This window comes from Taurulus bubalis (assembly GCF_910589615.1).
Source record: "Taurulus bubalis genome assembly, chromosome: 5".
In the NCBI taxonomy this organism is placed as follows: Eukaryota; Metazoa; Chordata; class Actinopteri; order Perciformes; family Cottidae; genus Taurulus; species Taurulus bubalis.
This window is the reverse complement of record NC_136593.1, coordinates 14593430-14605763: the sequence shown is the minus strand read 5'-3', so window position 1 is coordinate 14605763 and position 12334 is coordinate 14593430. Positions and strand designations below refer to the sequence as shown.

General features: G+C 39.6%; 1 protein-coding gene across 1 annotated transcript; it reads left to right on the top strand.

Annotated features, from left to right (window-relative positions):
• Positions 1 to 3757: 3757 nt before the first annotated feature.
• tmem88bl (transmembrane protein 88b-like) lies at positions 3758 to 7139 on the top strand (the record flags this gene model as incomplete). The annotated part of the gene is made up of 2 exons (XM_079218055.1): positions 3758 to 4051; positions 6912 to 7139. The coding sequence occupies 2 exons, from the start codon at positions 3758 to 3760 to the stop codon at positions 7137 to 7139; spliced, it is 522 nt and encodes a 173-aa protein (XP_079074181.1).
• Positions 7140 to 12334: the final 5195 nt, after the last annotated feature.

Genomic DNA, 12334 nt, shown 5'->3' with positions numbered 1-12334 from the left:
GAATATCAGGTTACAGTTTCTGTATTTCAACAGACAGCGTTTACTTGTCGAGCTGCTGCAAAGAGATAGTAACACAAAGAGGGAATTCCCCCCCCCCCTTCCCCCCACACACACACACACACACACACACACACACACACACACACACACACACACACACACACGCACACACACACTCCCCACCCCCCTCTGTCCAACATCGTTATGTTCAGGGATCTGTTTGCAGAAAGTATGAAGAGAAACAGCAACCAATAACTCTGTCAAGGTACATATGGGTATTTGAATTATGTGAATCTCTCCTAATTCAGAAGGGAATAAGTAACCTACAGACACCCAGTTCTCTTAATTGAGGTTAAACATAGGATGATAATTGGCTTTGAATTGAATGTGGCTAATAGTATATCTAAAAAAAAAATGTTTAATTTGTTTGAACTTTTTAAAATAAAGATAACAATAGGAACAAATATTTTACAGGTCTGCCATTTTTGATTCATTCTTCCCAAAACTTCCTTAAAGTTTTCTGGAAAGAAGTGTTTAATACAAATACAAAAATAAACAGTGTTCAACTTTCAAAAACACTTTCAATTCCTACATTTAATTTTAATTGATTTAGTTAATTACTAATGATAATAAAGAGTATTTTGCAAAAACATGGATATTTGTACAAGCATACAATTCAATATAAAGTTTCTCATAATATGTGTTAAAGGAGCAAGGACATCTTTTTTTCTCTTAAATATAGTGCTGAATTACATAGTTGTTTCCAGTAACAGATTTTTTTTGTTTGTAGTATTGCAATCTGGACTTTAATAGTGCACTTTAGTGTGGAATACTGACCGGATGTCACCTGTAATAAGAAATAACATGAACAATAGGTGGGTTAGGGGGATGTTCAGTTCAGGGTCGGCTGGTTAAGTATAAACTTCAGTCCAGTCAGTGAAGAAAAGCTGGAGGACATTACAGGAGAACATTGTTTGAAGTGGCTGCCAAATTATTAAATACATATGTGCTATTTAGTTGGAAAAGTTCACAGAGAGTCCAGCAGATGTCAGCAGATTTTACAGGTGGAGTCTGGAAAGGTTGTATTTACTGTGCCTCTTAACTTACTTCTCCAACGCCTTAGAGCCAGACACCAAACACACTGAGCCACCACATCTTACCCATAGACTCTTTCCTCTTCTTCATCAGACTCTTTGCAGCATCTTTCCTCTCCTTCATCAATCATTCCCTCATCGCTATCTTTACTTCCCCAGACAGTATCTTTCTTCCATTTCTCGTCAGCTCTGTCCCATATCATCTCGTCTTTTCCCCCTTGTTCTATGTAATTAAATCTGAACAGCGAAAGGTTGACTGTCTGTCTGTGCTGCAAAACAAATCGATCACTGCTTATCTCCTGGCTACACAGCTGATGCACTAAAGATTGGTGAAAAGCAGACTGCACAGGGAAAAACTCAGAGGGATATTTCTGAACATATCTCATTTTAGTGACTTGTTTATCAAGCTTTGATTTACCCTGATTAAAACATGATTTTTTTTCTGTTCTCTTGCACAATGCAGGCCTTGAGTCACTATTTACAGTATGTGTAATAGCTATGTATTAGAGGATACATGTAGATACTCTATACATTAATTAATGCTTGTGACATTAGGTTTTGGCAGTTTGCAGGATACAAAGCAGAGTAACTCTGATTTAAAATGTACCCTAATTTTCTGGAGATGTTAACTGAACTCAAATACACTTACTTATGTCACTTCATTAGACTGATAACGTGAACAGATCCAGGCTACACGCAGCCGTTATAATAATTCAGGACGGCCTATTTTAATTGTTTGAACAGACAAACACAACATACGACACAACAATTGCTAGAATTGGCTTAATGTTCAACTGTGATCTCATAATGTCCATACCTCACCATGGAGTACACTTTTACATCACTATAGTGTAGCATGGTGAGAGGTTAGACCACTGGGGGTAAACAAGATGTTTAGCTCCTATTTAATAGCTTTAACGTGCTAACAAGCGGTCCAGATTGTTAGATATATATATATATATATATATATATATATATATATATATATATATATATATATATATATATATATATATATATATATATTAGTTTATTTAAGAACTTATCAAAGACAGCTTGACAAGATAGCAGTAGGTCCACTATGGTTGCTAGGTTGTAAAAATAACTTTCTTTGGTTAGTGCTTATCCCTTATATTGAATAACAATGCTTTTAGAAATGTTGGTAATCCATAAATAAATTCACATTTCTTATTTTTTAATAAGTCATCAAGTTTAGATTATATGCGTGTTAGTGGTTTTACAACAATCCATCAAGTCTGCAGTAGTTGTTACATTTGATTTATATATATATATATATATATATATATATATATATATATATATATATATATATATATATATATATATAAAGGGTTCTGCGTCGCCAGAAATATAAGTATCTAAACCCAGCCACGCCCTTTGTGCTCCTTCGTTCCGTCTTACACGTTTGTGTAGCAGTACCCGTAGAGATGCATTCACGAGTGTCGTGTTAAATTGCTCAAAACAAAAATATTGCAATTTCAAATTGTTTCGAGAACGCGGGAGCGCGCACTGAACGATAGTGCGCGCGTCCCTGAGTCGCTCGCGCCCACAGACGCGCAGAGGCTCCTCAAACAGCTTCACAGGTTTCAACTCACAGGCGCTTCCCTCCGCTGCTGTTAAAAAAAAACTATTATATACACAATCATTTATTACATTTTTAGGTAAAATTAGGGGCTCCGAGTGGATAACCGGGAGAGCAACTCAAACACAAACACACCGGAGGGATTACCGGGATCTGTACTTGGAGGTAGGCAACAATAATTGCATTCATCTATAACGTGTTGTTTATTAGAGGATACATGTAGCTACTCTGTACATTAATTAATGCTTGTGACAATAGGTGTTGACAGTTTGCAGGATACAAAGCAGAGTAACTAAGTCTAAACTACACAGAAACGACAGACATGTCCATCAAGATAAAGGACTATCTCAAGCAGCAGGAAAAAGGTGTGTTCAAACTGCTCTGAGAGGAGCAGGACATTTGTCCCGTCCGGTGTGATGCTCCTGCTTGTGCCCTCAGCTCAGCAGCAGGTCGTTCAGGGTTAACCTCTCAGGCCGAGCTTCAGTGATGGAGCCCTGATCGATGAGATCGACCGGGGGAGCAATGCGCGTGTGCGTGTGCGTGTGCGTGTGCGTGTGTGTGTGTGTGTGTGTGTGTGTGTGTGTGTGTGTGTGTGGGTGTGTGTGTTTTTCATTTGCATATAGTCTAATGAGTTATTGGCTGCCTAGATTGAGAAAAGAAGAGGTCGGTGCTGGACAGGCCATAGATATGTAAGGTTTTTAATTCAGCAAGTGTGCAAAAATTAGATTAGACTGGATTCAATAATTAACGTGTTTTTGAGTGTGATTCAACAAAAAGTGACAAGGCATGGACTAATGTATATGTTTAAAGACATTTATTTTCCATAATTTCCATAAAATTTCCACTAATATATACAATTAAAATGTATACAGTAATGTTTTGCAAACATAATGTCTTCTGTTAGATCTCTTTTACATTCATTAAATTAAAACATCAATAAGTCAAGGGATGTATCAGCAACCTCCTGTAGCCACCCGGTCGTCTGAATCAGAACAATTCACCTTCAGTCTGCTTTAAACAGAGTCCACTCTCTCTTTGTCTGTCTCTCTTCTGGCTCAGGATGTGTGGTATGGACGTGGACTTGGACGATGGCGGTTCAGGCGTGGAGGAGAAAGAGGAGGAGTTCTGGATCGGGGAGGGAGTGAAGATGCTGCCCCCTCCCGTGGCCCACAGTGAGGGCAGTGCGTGGGGCAGCCGCCGGGGCAGGTTTGGCTGCGTGGCCTGCGGGGCGGCTCTCATCCTCTGGGATCTGTGTGTCATCCTAGCCAGTGCTTTGCTGCTGGCTCTGATCTTCTCTGTGGTGCTGCTGCCTGCAATGCTGCTGCTGTATGTCGGTTTCCTGTGCCACTCCAGGGTGAGTTATCACCCTATTGTTTATTCTTGCTGCAGCAAGTACAAGCCAAGAGGAAACGTTTACTTTTATTCTAGACCCACGATCCACTACTTTGATATGAGCTACAAAATTAAAGTTGTAAAGTTGCATCTGAGCTAATCCTGCCTCTGGAGGATCAGTCAGAGGATACTGGGCTGAGATAGACATTGATCATGGCACAAGGTCCAGACTTTATTAGTAGACACTGGATTCTGTTATCGGGGCAGGAATTGCTCATTATTTTTGCAAAGCAAAGTAATAGGATCAAGATTTGGGATATCTGCGTGGTGCACTTTTTCGCCACAACTTATGTTCCCAAAGACTTGTAAGACAATTAGACTACAGAGCCAACCATCTACTATTATACTGATGAAAACAATGACAAAGTGGTACGTAAACTGAACAAACTGGAATCACAGTTTCTTTATAAACCTTTCGACTACAGTGTGTGAATGTATCTACTGCTACAGGTATTTGGAAAATGATGTAAGGCATAAAAATGAAGAAAAAAAAACAATACTTGGTTTCCCTGTAGTTGTACAATTCTTGCCAGATATTTACTGCATCAATTCTTTCCACCACGTTTTACTGTTTATTAATCATTCATTTTCACAAGTTTAGATGTAGTTGCCCATGGCAACCCTTTACAGGAACAACTAATCACTATGCAATGTCCTTAAAGGTCTCCAGGTATTAGTCTCAGACACATCATACCTGCAGCATCCCTGATTAGATTCCAGGTTGTGACCTGGTGCATTTCACCCCTTTCCTTATTCCACGTGTTTCCTGTATAGCTCAACTTTAATCTGCCAAAATAAAGGCAAAAAGGCACAAAACAATTAATTGGGGTCTTCAGGCGTCATGTTGTAAAGCTTATATCTTTAAATGTATTAGCGTATTATCATGTATGCATATCAGCGTCCTGGAGGCAACCTTTGTCACATTTCATCACCATGTTTCCTGTCACTCTCTACTGTCAACAAACATGCCTGCAATTAATAATTTAATACAAATTTCTCTTGACATTCTGGATTGTTTTTTTCAGTTCCTGAAAGTGGAACCGTTTGTGCATATTTAGAGGATAATTAAAGCTGCTATAGTCATTATGTTTTACAATACCAATTATTCAAATATAATGTGGGAAATGTAGTTCATAGGGACAAATCCAATTGAGGGTTTCGAGCCGCAGCAAGTAGCTGCATTCAACGAAAAACAAAACCCATTGTTTACCGTGCATCAAATGACGGACTAACACATTTAGCTTCTAGCTAGTGAACATGGCGGAGCGCTAATCAGCTAAAGAGCCAGAAGTTTTTCTCAGGAGGTGATGGAGAGCAAAGCAGAGCTAAAAGCAGAGTGAATATTGCACTTTAATTCATCATGTGGATAATGAATGATAACGTTGCTCCATAATTGCTGGCTGTGTAAATAAGATACTGTTTACTAACAAGTTCAACAACTTAACATTTGATATGTTCAGCGTTGTGTTTACAGCTGGTCTCTGCTGCCCCCAAGTGGCTAAAAACTATATTTAGTAAAGTTTCGCTGTTGCAACATGACAGAATATTGACAAATCATTAACAATGAGGAATCTGCACTCTTCAACTTTACTGGAAGTTTAGGCAAGTAATCTCATGCCATATACTCTCATTATTGTGCTTATTGGAATGAGGTGAGGAGAAGGGTGAGGCTTTTTCTTCACATGAAGAACAGACAGATCATCAGTAAAATATGGTGAGGCCAGGTATCGTGCCAAATCATGCCATGATTATCTACAGCTCTGACCTCGGCTCACTAGACAGGTCACAACAGCTCACCTTTGGTGCCAGTTGGTCCTTTCGCCCGGTTGCCTGTGTGTTGAACATTTGGTTTCTGAAGGCACAGACGTATGACGGAGCAAACAAATTAAGAATGTGCAAAGCGTGCGCATGCAACAAAACTACAATCAGGGATTAGGCCGGAGCAAATGTCAGTTCAGAGCAAACAATTACAGACAATGTCAGGGGCGACAGACTGAACACGGAGAGAGCACCCCACTGAGAAGGCAACACTGTGTGATTTGGTGCCAACACCAGCTGTGCACAGACACACTGACAGCACGACAAGGAGGAAAAGGTACGCACTGTTAGCAAAGTGCACTTGACAGATTGTGTGTGTGTGTGTGTGTGTGTGTGTGTGTGTGTGTGTGTGTGTTCATGAGTGTGTTGAACACTGCTGTTGCTAGGGTGCGTTTGTTGAGGGCGAAACTCCTTTGAAAAATCTTACAATAGAAGATTGTTTAGAAAAGGGCTTCAGACGTAATCAAATCATTTTGACTGTGTCTGAGATAATGTACTTGCACTTTACGTGTGTGTGTGTGTGTGTGTGTGTGTGTGTGTGTGTGTGTGTGTGTGTGTGTGTGTGTGTGTGTGTGTGTGTGTGTGTGAGTATAACTCTGTGTAATGTTCTTGCAAAGATTTAAGTGTCTAGTTCTGCAGCTGCCCTTTCTACGTCTTACTTTAGTTTCCTTCTCTTTCTCTCTGGCCCATCCTCCCTCTCGCTTATCCTCACAAGGTGATTGACAGCTTGGAGGGTTACACACAGCAATGAGACCCTCCTTATCTGAACGACAGAGGGAGGCTGGGAGAAACTCTGTCACAGCCCAATACCCACACCGTCCCACTTCTGCACCCTGAGCATATGCAAACACACACACACGCACATGCACATACACAATCATTAAATCCTACCTATTTGCTTTTTAACAGAAGAGAAGGAGCACCTGCTGATGCCAAAATGTTGATCAAGTCCCCCTGAGCCCTGCTGTCTACTTTATGATCTCCCTCTGTGTTTGGCCTCCTAGGTCCTTGACGCCCCCTCTGCCGTCTGCCTTTACCTTGATGACAACAGCTGCTCCGCCCTCATTATCCTGGGTTTCGTGATGATGTCGCCGCTCGTGGTCGTGGCCGCCGCCATTTTCTGCGGGCTGCTCCGACGGTTTCGATTCATGCTGCTCATTCAGCCGATCACACGCGCCTGGTACCAAGGGCGGCTGCTGGACTGGGCGGGCAGCGTCCACGCTTGGGTCTGATCGAGACGAAGCATGAGGCGCTGACGGGCGGGTATGCTAACAGTCTGAAAGTTGGATTTGTTCAAAATCAACCAGAGAGATACAATTGGTAGACAAAATAACAGAAACGCCTCACAATGTAATCCATACAAAAGTCAGAGAGATGTTGACCCAATTAGCCTAGCTGCTACGTTTTGAAGACAGTATATATACATAAGGGGGGTTTATGGGTAAAAATAGTTTTGGGCCTATAAGAGGATTTTTTTGTTGCAATACCAGGAGTTATAGCGTAACAGTCTCCGCTGACTGCCTTGCAAGCACAACGTGTACACAAGATACCAGGTCCGGCATTATGACATGAAACAGCGGTTTCTTGATTAAAAAGCAACCGAGCCGACATCGTGGTTTGTTGTTACTTTGCCTCAGTGTCGACTTGATGCCGTTAGATTCAGGCGGATACATTGGTCTCAGGCAGGTAGTCAGTGCTGTTGTCAAGAACCTCCCCATAAAACCTCAATGTATTGTTTTTACACCATGGCCTTTTGTTCAGATTGAACAAACATGTTAATTAATGATTGTTGTCTTCAGACAAGCCTGGTTTCCACCCCTCCCCCCGTTTCCCCTTGTTTTCAGTCTTTATGCTAAGCTAAGCTAATCACCTCCTGGCTCTACCCCTATACTTAACGGACAGATAGGAGAGTTGTGTTGTTCTTCTCATCGAAACCTCGGAAAGAAAGTGTAATTTCTAAAATGTCCGATCATACCTTCAAGTGTTGTGATGTTGTTGTACTGAGTTGCATATTGAAAGGCATCTTGATTATTTTGTATACCTCGTCTACATTTAAGGTAATTAAATACAAATATATCAAAACAAATTCTGCACTCATTCGATCCAAAGGAACAAAACACATTACGGAACAGTCCAGAAAAAATTCTACTTAAATACTTTTTGTAAAATGAAGGATAAATGTAGTATTTTCATATCAGTATTGCAATATCATGACGGCTTTAATGCAAGCAACACTCAAAAGAATTCAATAAGGTAGCAGTTTCAATAGAGAACACATCACAAACTCTTTTTTCTTGGTCGTGTTCAATTTGAGTTTGTGTATATAACTAAAATGTTTGTGATTTTTGTATTGCCTGTTTACTAACTGTGTTGATGTTATTACATGTGGGACTTTCTCAGAAATATATTGCTGTTAAATTATTTGTGGTAATACATTAGAAGTCTAGCAAAAAGTCAAAACATAATTGCAAACATTATATTTTTTGTTTTGAGTTGTTTAACTTGGTCCAGTATGTTGGGCTCAAGTCCATCCCCCCTTTAAACACTCACAACAGGGTGAATAATGTAACTGGACTAATATTGTCTGTGAGGTGAATTAAATGGACAATAATGTTTGTTTCACTGATGTAGCATCATTATCAGGCATGTCTTGTGTGAGGGAGGGAAATATATGAACATAAACATGTAAGAGGATATTTTTATATCACATTGTGCCATAATAAAAAAACAACCTTCATTATAAAAACAACAGACGTTGACAGTACGACAAAGTAATGACTGTTCAGTAGAAGCCATTTGTTAAAGTGAGATTTGAATCATCAGACTGGGAGCTTATTCAAATTTAAATTAATTTAAATTCATCAGTGACACATCCTTGTTATCTGCGTGTCCGTGTTCCGTAATTAAGTGTTCAGATTTGATGTTTCATTTCTCAAATGGAAGCCTTGAGTCATATCTCACAAGCAGCAGATATTACTTTTCCTCTGCCAATGTTATCATACAGAAATGTCTGTTTAAACATATGTATGTGTTAATGTCAGTCCTGTTATTGATCCTACATTATATATCAATTGTTTGTGAACAGTAATGGAGTCCTGTTAGTTCCAGTATTTATAAAGAACTAGGAAAGAAAATGGTCTTTTTTTATTTTTGCCTAGTTGTATGCTGGTAAATATCACACCTTCAATTATGTTTTGTAAAGCTTATGGCGTTTTTTATTGTTCAGCTTTTAATTTGAGGGCCATGAACAAAACAACAACAGGTTGTTATGCTCAGACCTTAAAACAATAAAAAGCCTTTCTTTTTCTCAGTGTCCCTTTTGTGTCATGACTTGTTTGTAAAGGTTTATTGATTTGAGTCCAGTGAGCGATGACTTAACGTTTACCCTCTCAAACATACATGCATAACACATAAAAACACACTGACCTCAATTTCAAATAAAACAATGTGAGAAAGTCTCTGACACAACTTGACCCTTCTCACCTCCAGTTTACCTTCTGTTAAATAAGTGAGTAAATAAACAAATTAAAAGGAAAATGTTGCCTCTGAGAAAGTGGTTGTCCAGTCTTTATTGATAATGTATGTCGTCCGTTAAACCACCATATTGCAGCATCCTTCTTTTGTTCAGAGAGCCCGCAGTGTTGTTGTGTGGTTGTTCTCAGTACACCAGCCCACATAGGATAGTTGTGTTTACCGAGCAATTTCACAATGTCTGCTTTCCAAAAGTATGTGTACCTGCCTGCCTGACAAGTATACAAAGACAAAAGGTCAAATCTCTATACCTTGAAAAAACGTGTTCACAGTACAAAGTATCAGGAACTGGACGACTTCAATGCCTGGTCAGAATCTAGTTTCCTTTTTATCCAATCCGGTTATAATGTTTTTTTAAATGTTAACTATATTCTTTTGAGGCAAAGTTCTTGTACAGCTCGGTCAGCCAGACTCTGAGCTCTGAAAGCCAAAAACTTCAAATAGCAGAGTTAGTGCTGGGTTGCTGGTATTGATGTCTTTTAAAACGGCATTATAATATTTTCCCTTTAAACTATAATTGCAGATTACTACATTTTTAATAATGCCACGAGCACCTGTTCATCATTATTCATTAGTTCCCATCACACTTAGTCACTTAGTCTAGTATTCAGCATTTGACTATTTCCATTTGATCTCTTGAGTTTAAATACAGAAACCAAACAAAATCACTCAGAACACGTGATTCTATTCAGTTTATATCATATGTTATATTCTACTGAAACCATGAGACATTAAGTCAACTTATTAGTTGGCATTCAGAAAAATAACAGTTTTAAGACTAAGTGATACAAAATACAAAATTAACAGTTAAATGGAGTTAATTACAGTGTCAATGATGGACTTCACAGCCATGCTTGCAGCTTTGTGAGGCACACCGATGCTTTGAGTTAAATCAGGGGTGGGCAAACTTTTGGGCTCAGGGGCCACATTGAATAAAAAAATTTGACAGACGGGCCGGGCCAGTATCAGATGGATGGAGAGTGTTTGTGTGAACCTGTCACGGGAGGACAATGTTGCAGACCCAAATGCAGACCACATGAGAGTATGAGTATCTGGTAAAACAGATTATCGGAGCCAAAGGGAAGGTGGGGAGCCTATGGTCCGCCACAGGGGGTGCTGGGCGGTGGGAGACCCGTGGCTCTACACTTGAGGACGGCGAGGCCGGCAGTGGGCGGTGTGAAAATATAACGTAAATGACTCAGCTTTTTTGTTCAACTCGGTGGTTAAATAAAAAAAAATATTTTGCTGACTCTTTAAATTGGCTGCCAACTTCTTAGCAGTAGCCGCCCGTTCTGTCGTTGACTGTTGGCTAGCATAGTTAGCATGCTTGGCGGAAAAGTGGCGGCTAATATTGTATTCTTTGAATACTGCAATGGTTTCTTGGCAAATAAGACATACTGCCTTTGATCGTACTTCGGTGAAAAAATACTTAACAGTCCACTCATTAAAGACTCTGCACTCACTGTCGACTTGTCTTTTCTTGGGTCCACTCATTGTGACAGAAGGGATCACTGCAGGAGGATGGCAGAAGGCTGACAGACAGAACCCTATATGTCACATGACATGAGCGCGCAGGGTGGCGCAGTTCCGTGGGTCGAATGTGGTTAGTTATGTTAGTTATACTGAGGAAAAATACTCTGCATGCAGCTGTCAGTTCATTTTACAACTCTAAAACTGTTGTAGTACAAACCCTGTCTCCGGCGACAGAAAGTGATTCATATTACCGTAATTCTTCTAAAGTTAACGCTTTACGACATAATTAAAAAGGATTCTGACCGCTAAGAAGCAGCAGTAAGCATTACAGCGGTCTTTCTGCTGCAGCAGAACACACACACGAAAAGCCTAAAAGAGCGCTGTGCAATAAATAAGCATGAAGAAACATCAACGCTGGTCTGTTGTGGTCATTGTGCTTCGGGAAACTTTACTTAGGAAAGGAAAAGCGCTACAGCGGTCTTTACTATAACTTTTTTTTTTATTATTTATTTTTTAATGTTATAATGCCCACCTCTGAGTTCAATGCAAACATCAGTATGCTAACATGCTCACAATGTCAACATGCTGATGTGTACCATCTTAGTTTAGTGTTATAGCATGCTAAAAAAGTACAGCTGAGGCTGATGGGAATGCCATTAGTTTTGCGGGAATTTGGCCATAAACCAAAGTATTGGACAGATTAGTATTTTGTCGTGATGGTGGCGCTAAATGAAAAGTGAAACTGAGGGTGACATGACTCCATCCAACAGTTGTTGAGATATTTCACTCAAAACCACAAATGTGAACTTCATGACCGCGTTAGAGTAAAAGTCGGGCAGATCAAAGTCAGTAGGATTCATTTACTGGGGATCATAAGACACCTGCACCAAATTTCATGGAAATTCATCACATAGTTGTTGAGTGATTGCAGTCTGGACCAGAGGGATTGGTTGACGGGAAAAAAGTTAAAGCGTGAAATCATTTTTGTAAGGGACAAATGCAGCTGATTGAGCCAAATTCCAAATATGAAGGTATTCTTAATTTGTAATGCCTCACCGACTCTTTAGATTTGAATCCATTACTGTAAAGATCCTTCACACTGCTCTCATCAGAGCGATGAAAAAACGTGGATATTCAATGTTTGGTTTCAAAGTGCACTCTGTAATGGATGCTTCGGTCTACCTGAGTGCCGATTTTAAAAAGAGAGTCTAGAACATATTTCAAAACAGATAAATCCATGAGGAGAATGCATATAAAGTACTGACTGCAACTTTCATACCATGAAGCACAGTGAACCAAAGACCCTGTGTCTCTTGTCATAGGTTAAATGGTGATCTATGCTACTATACTATTCTATTATTATACTATACTATTATATACTATACTACTCTATACTATACTATTATATACAATACAATACTAT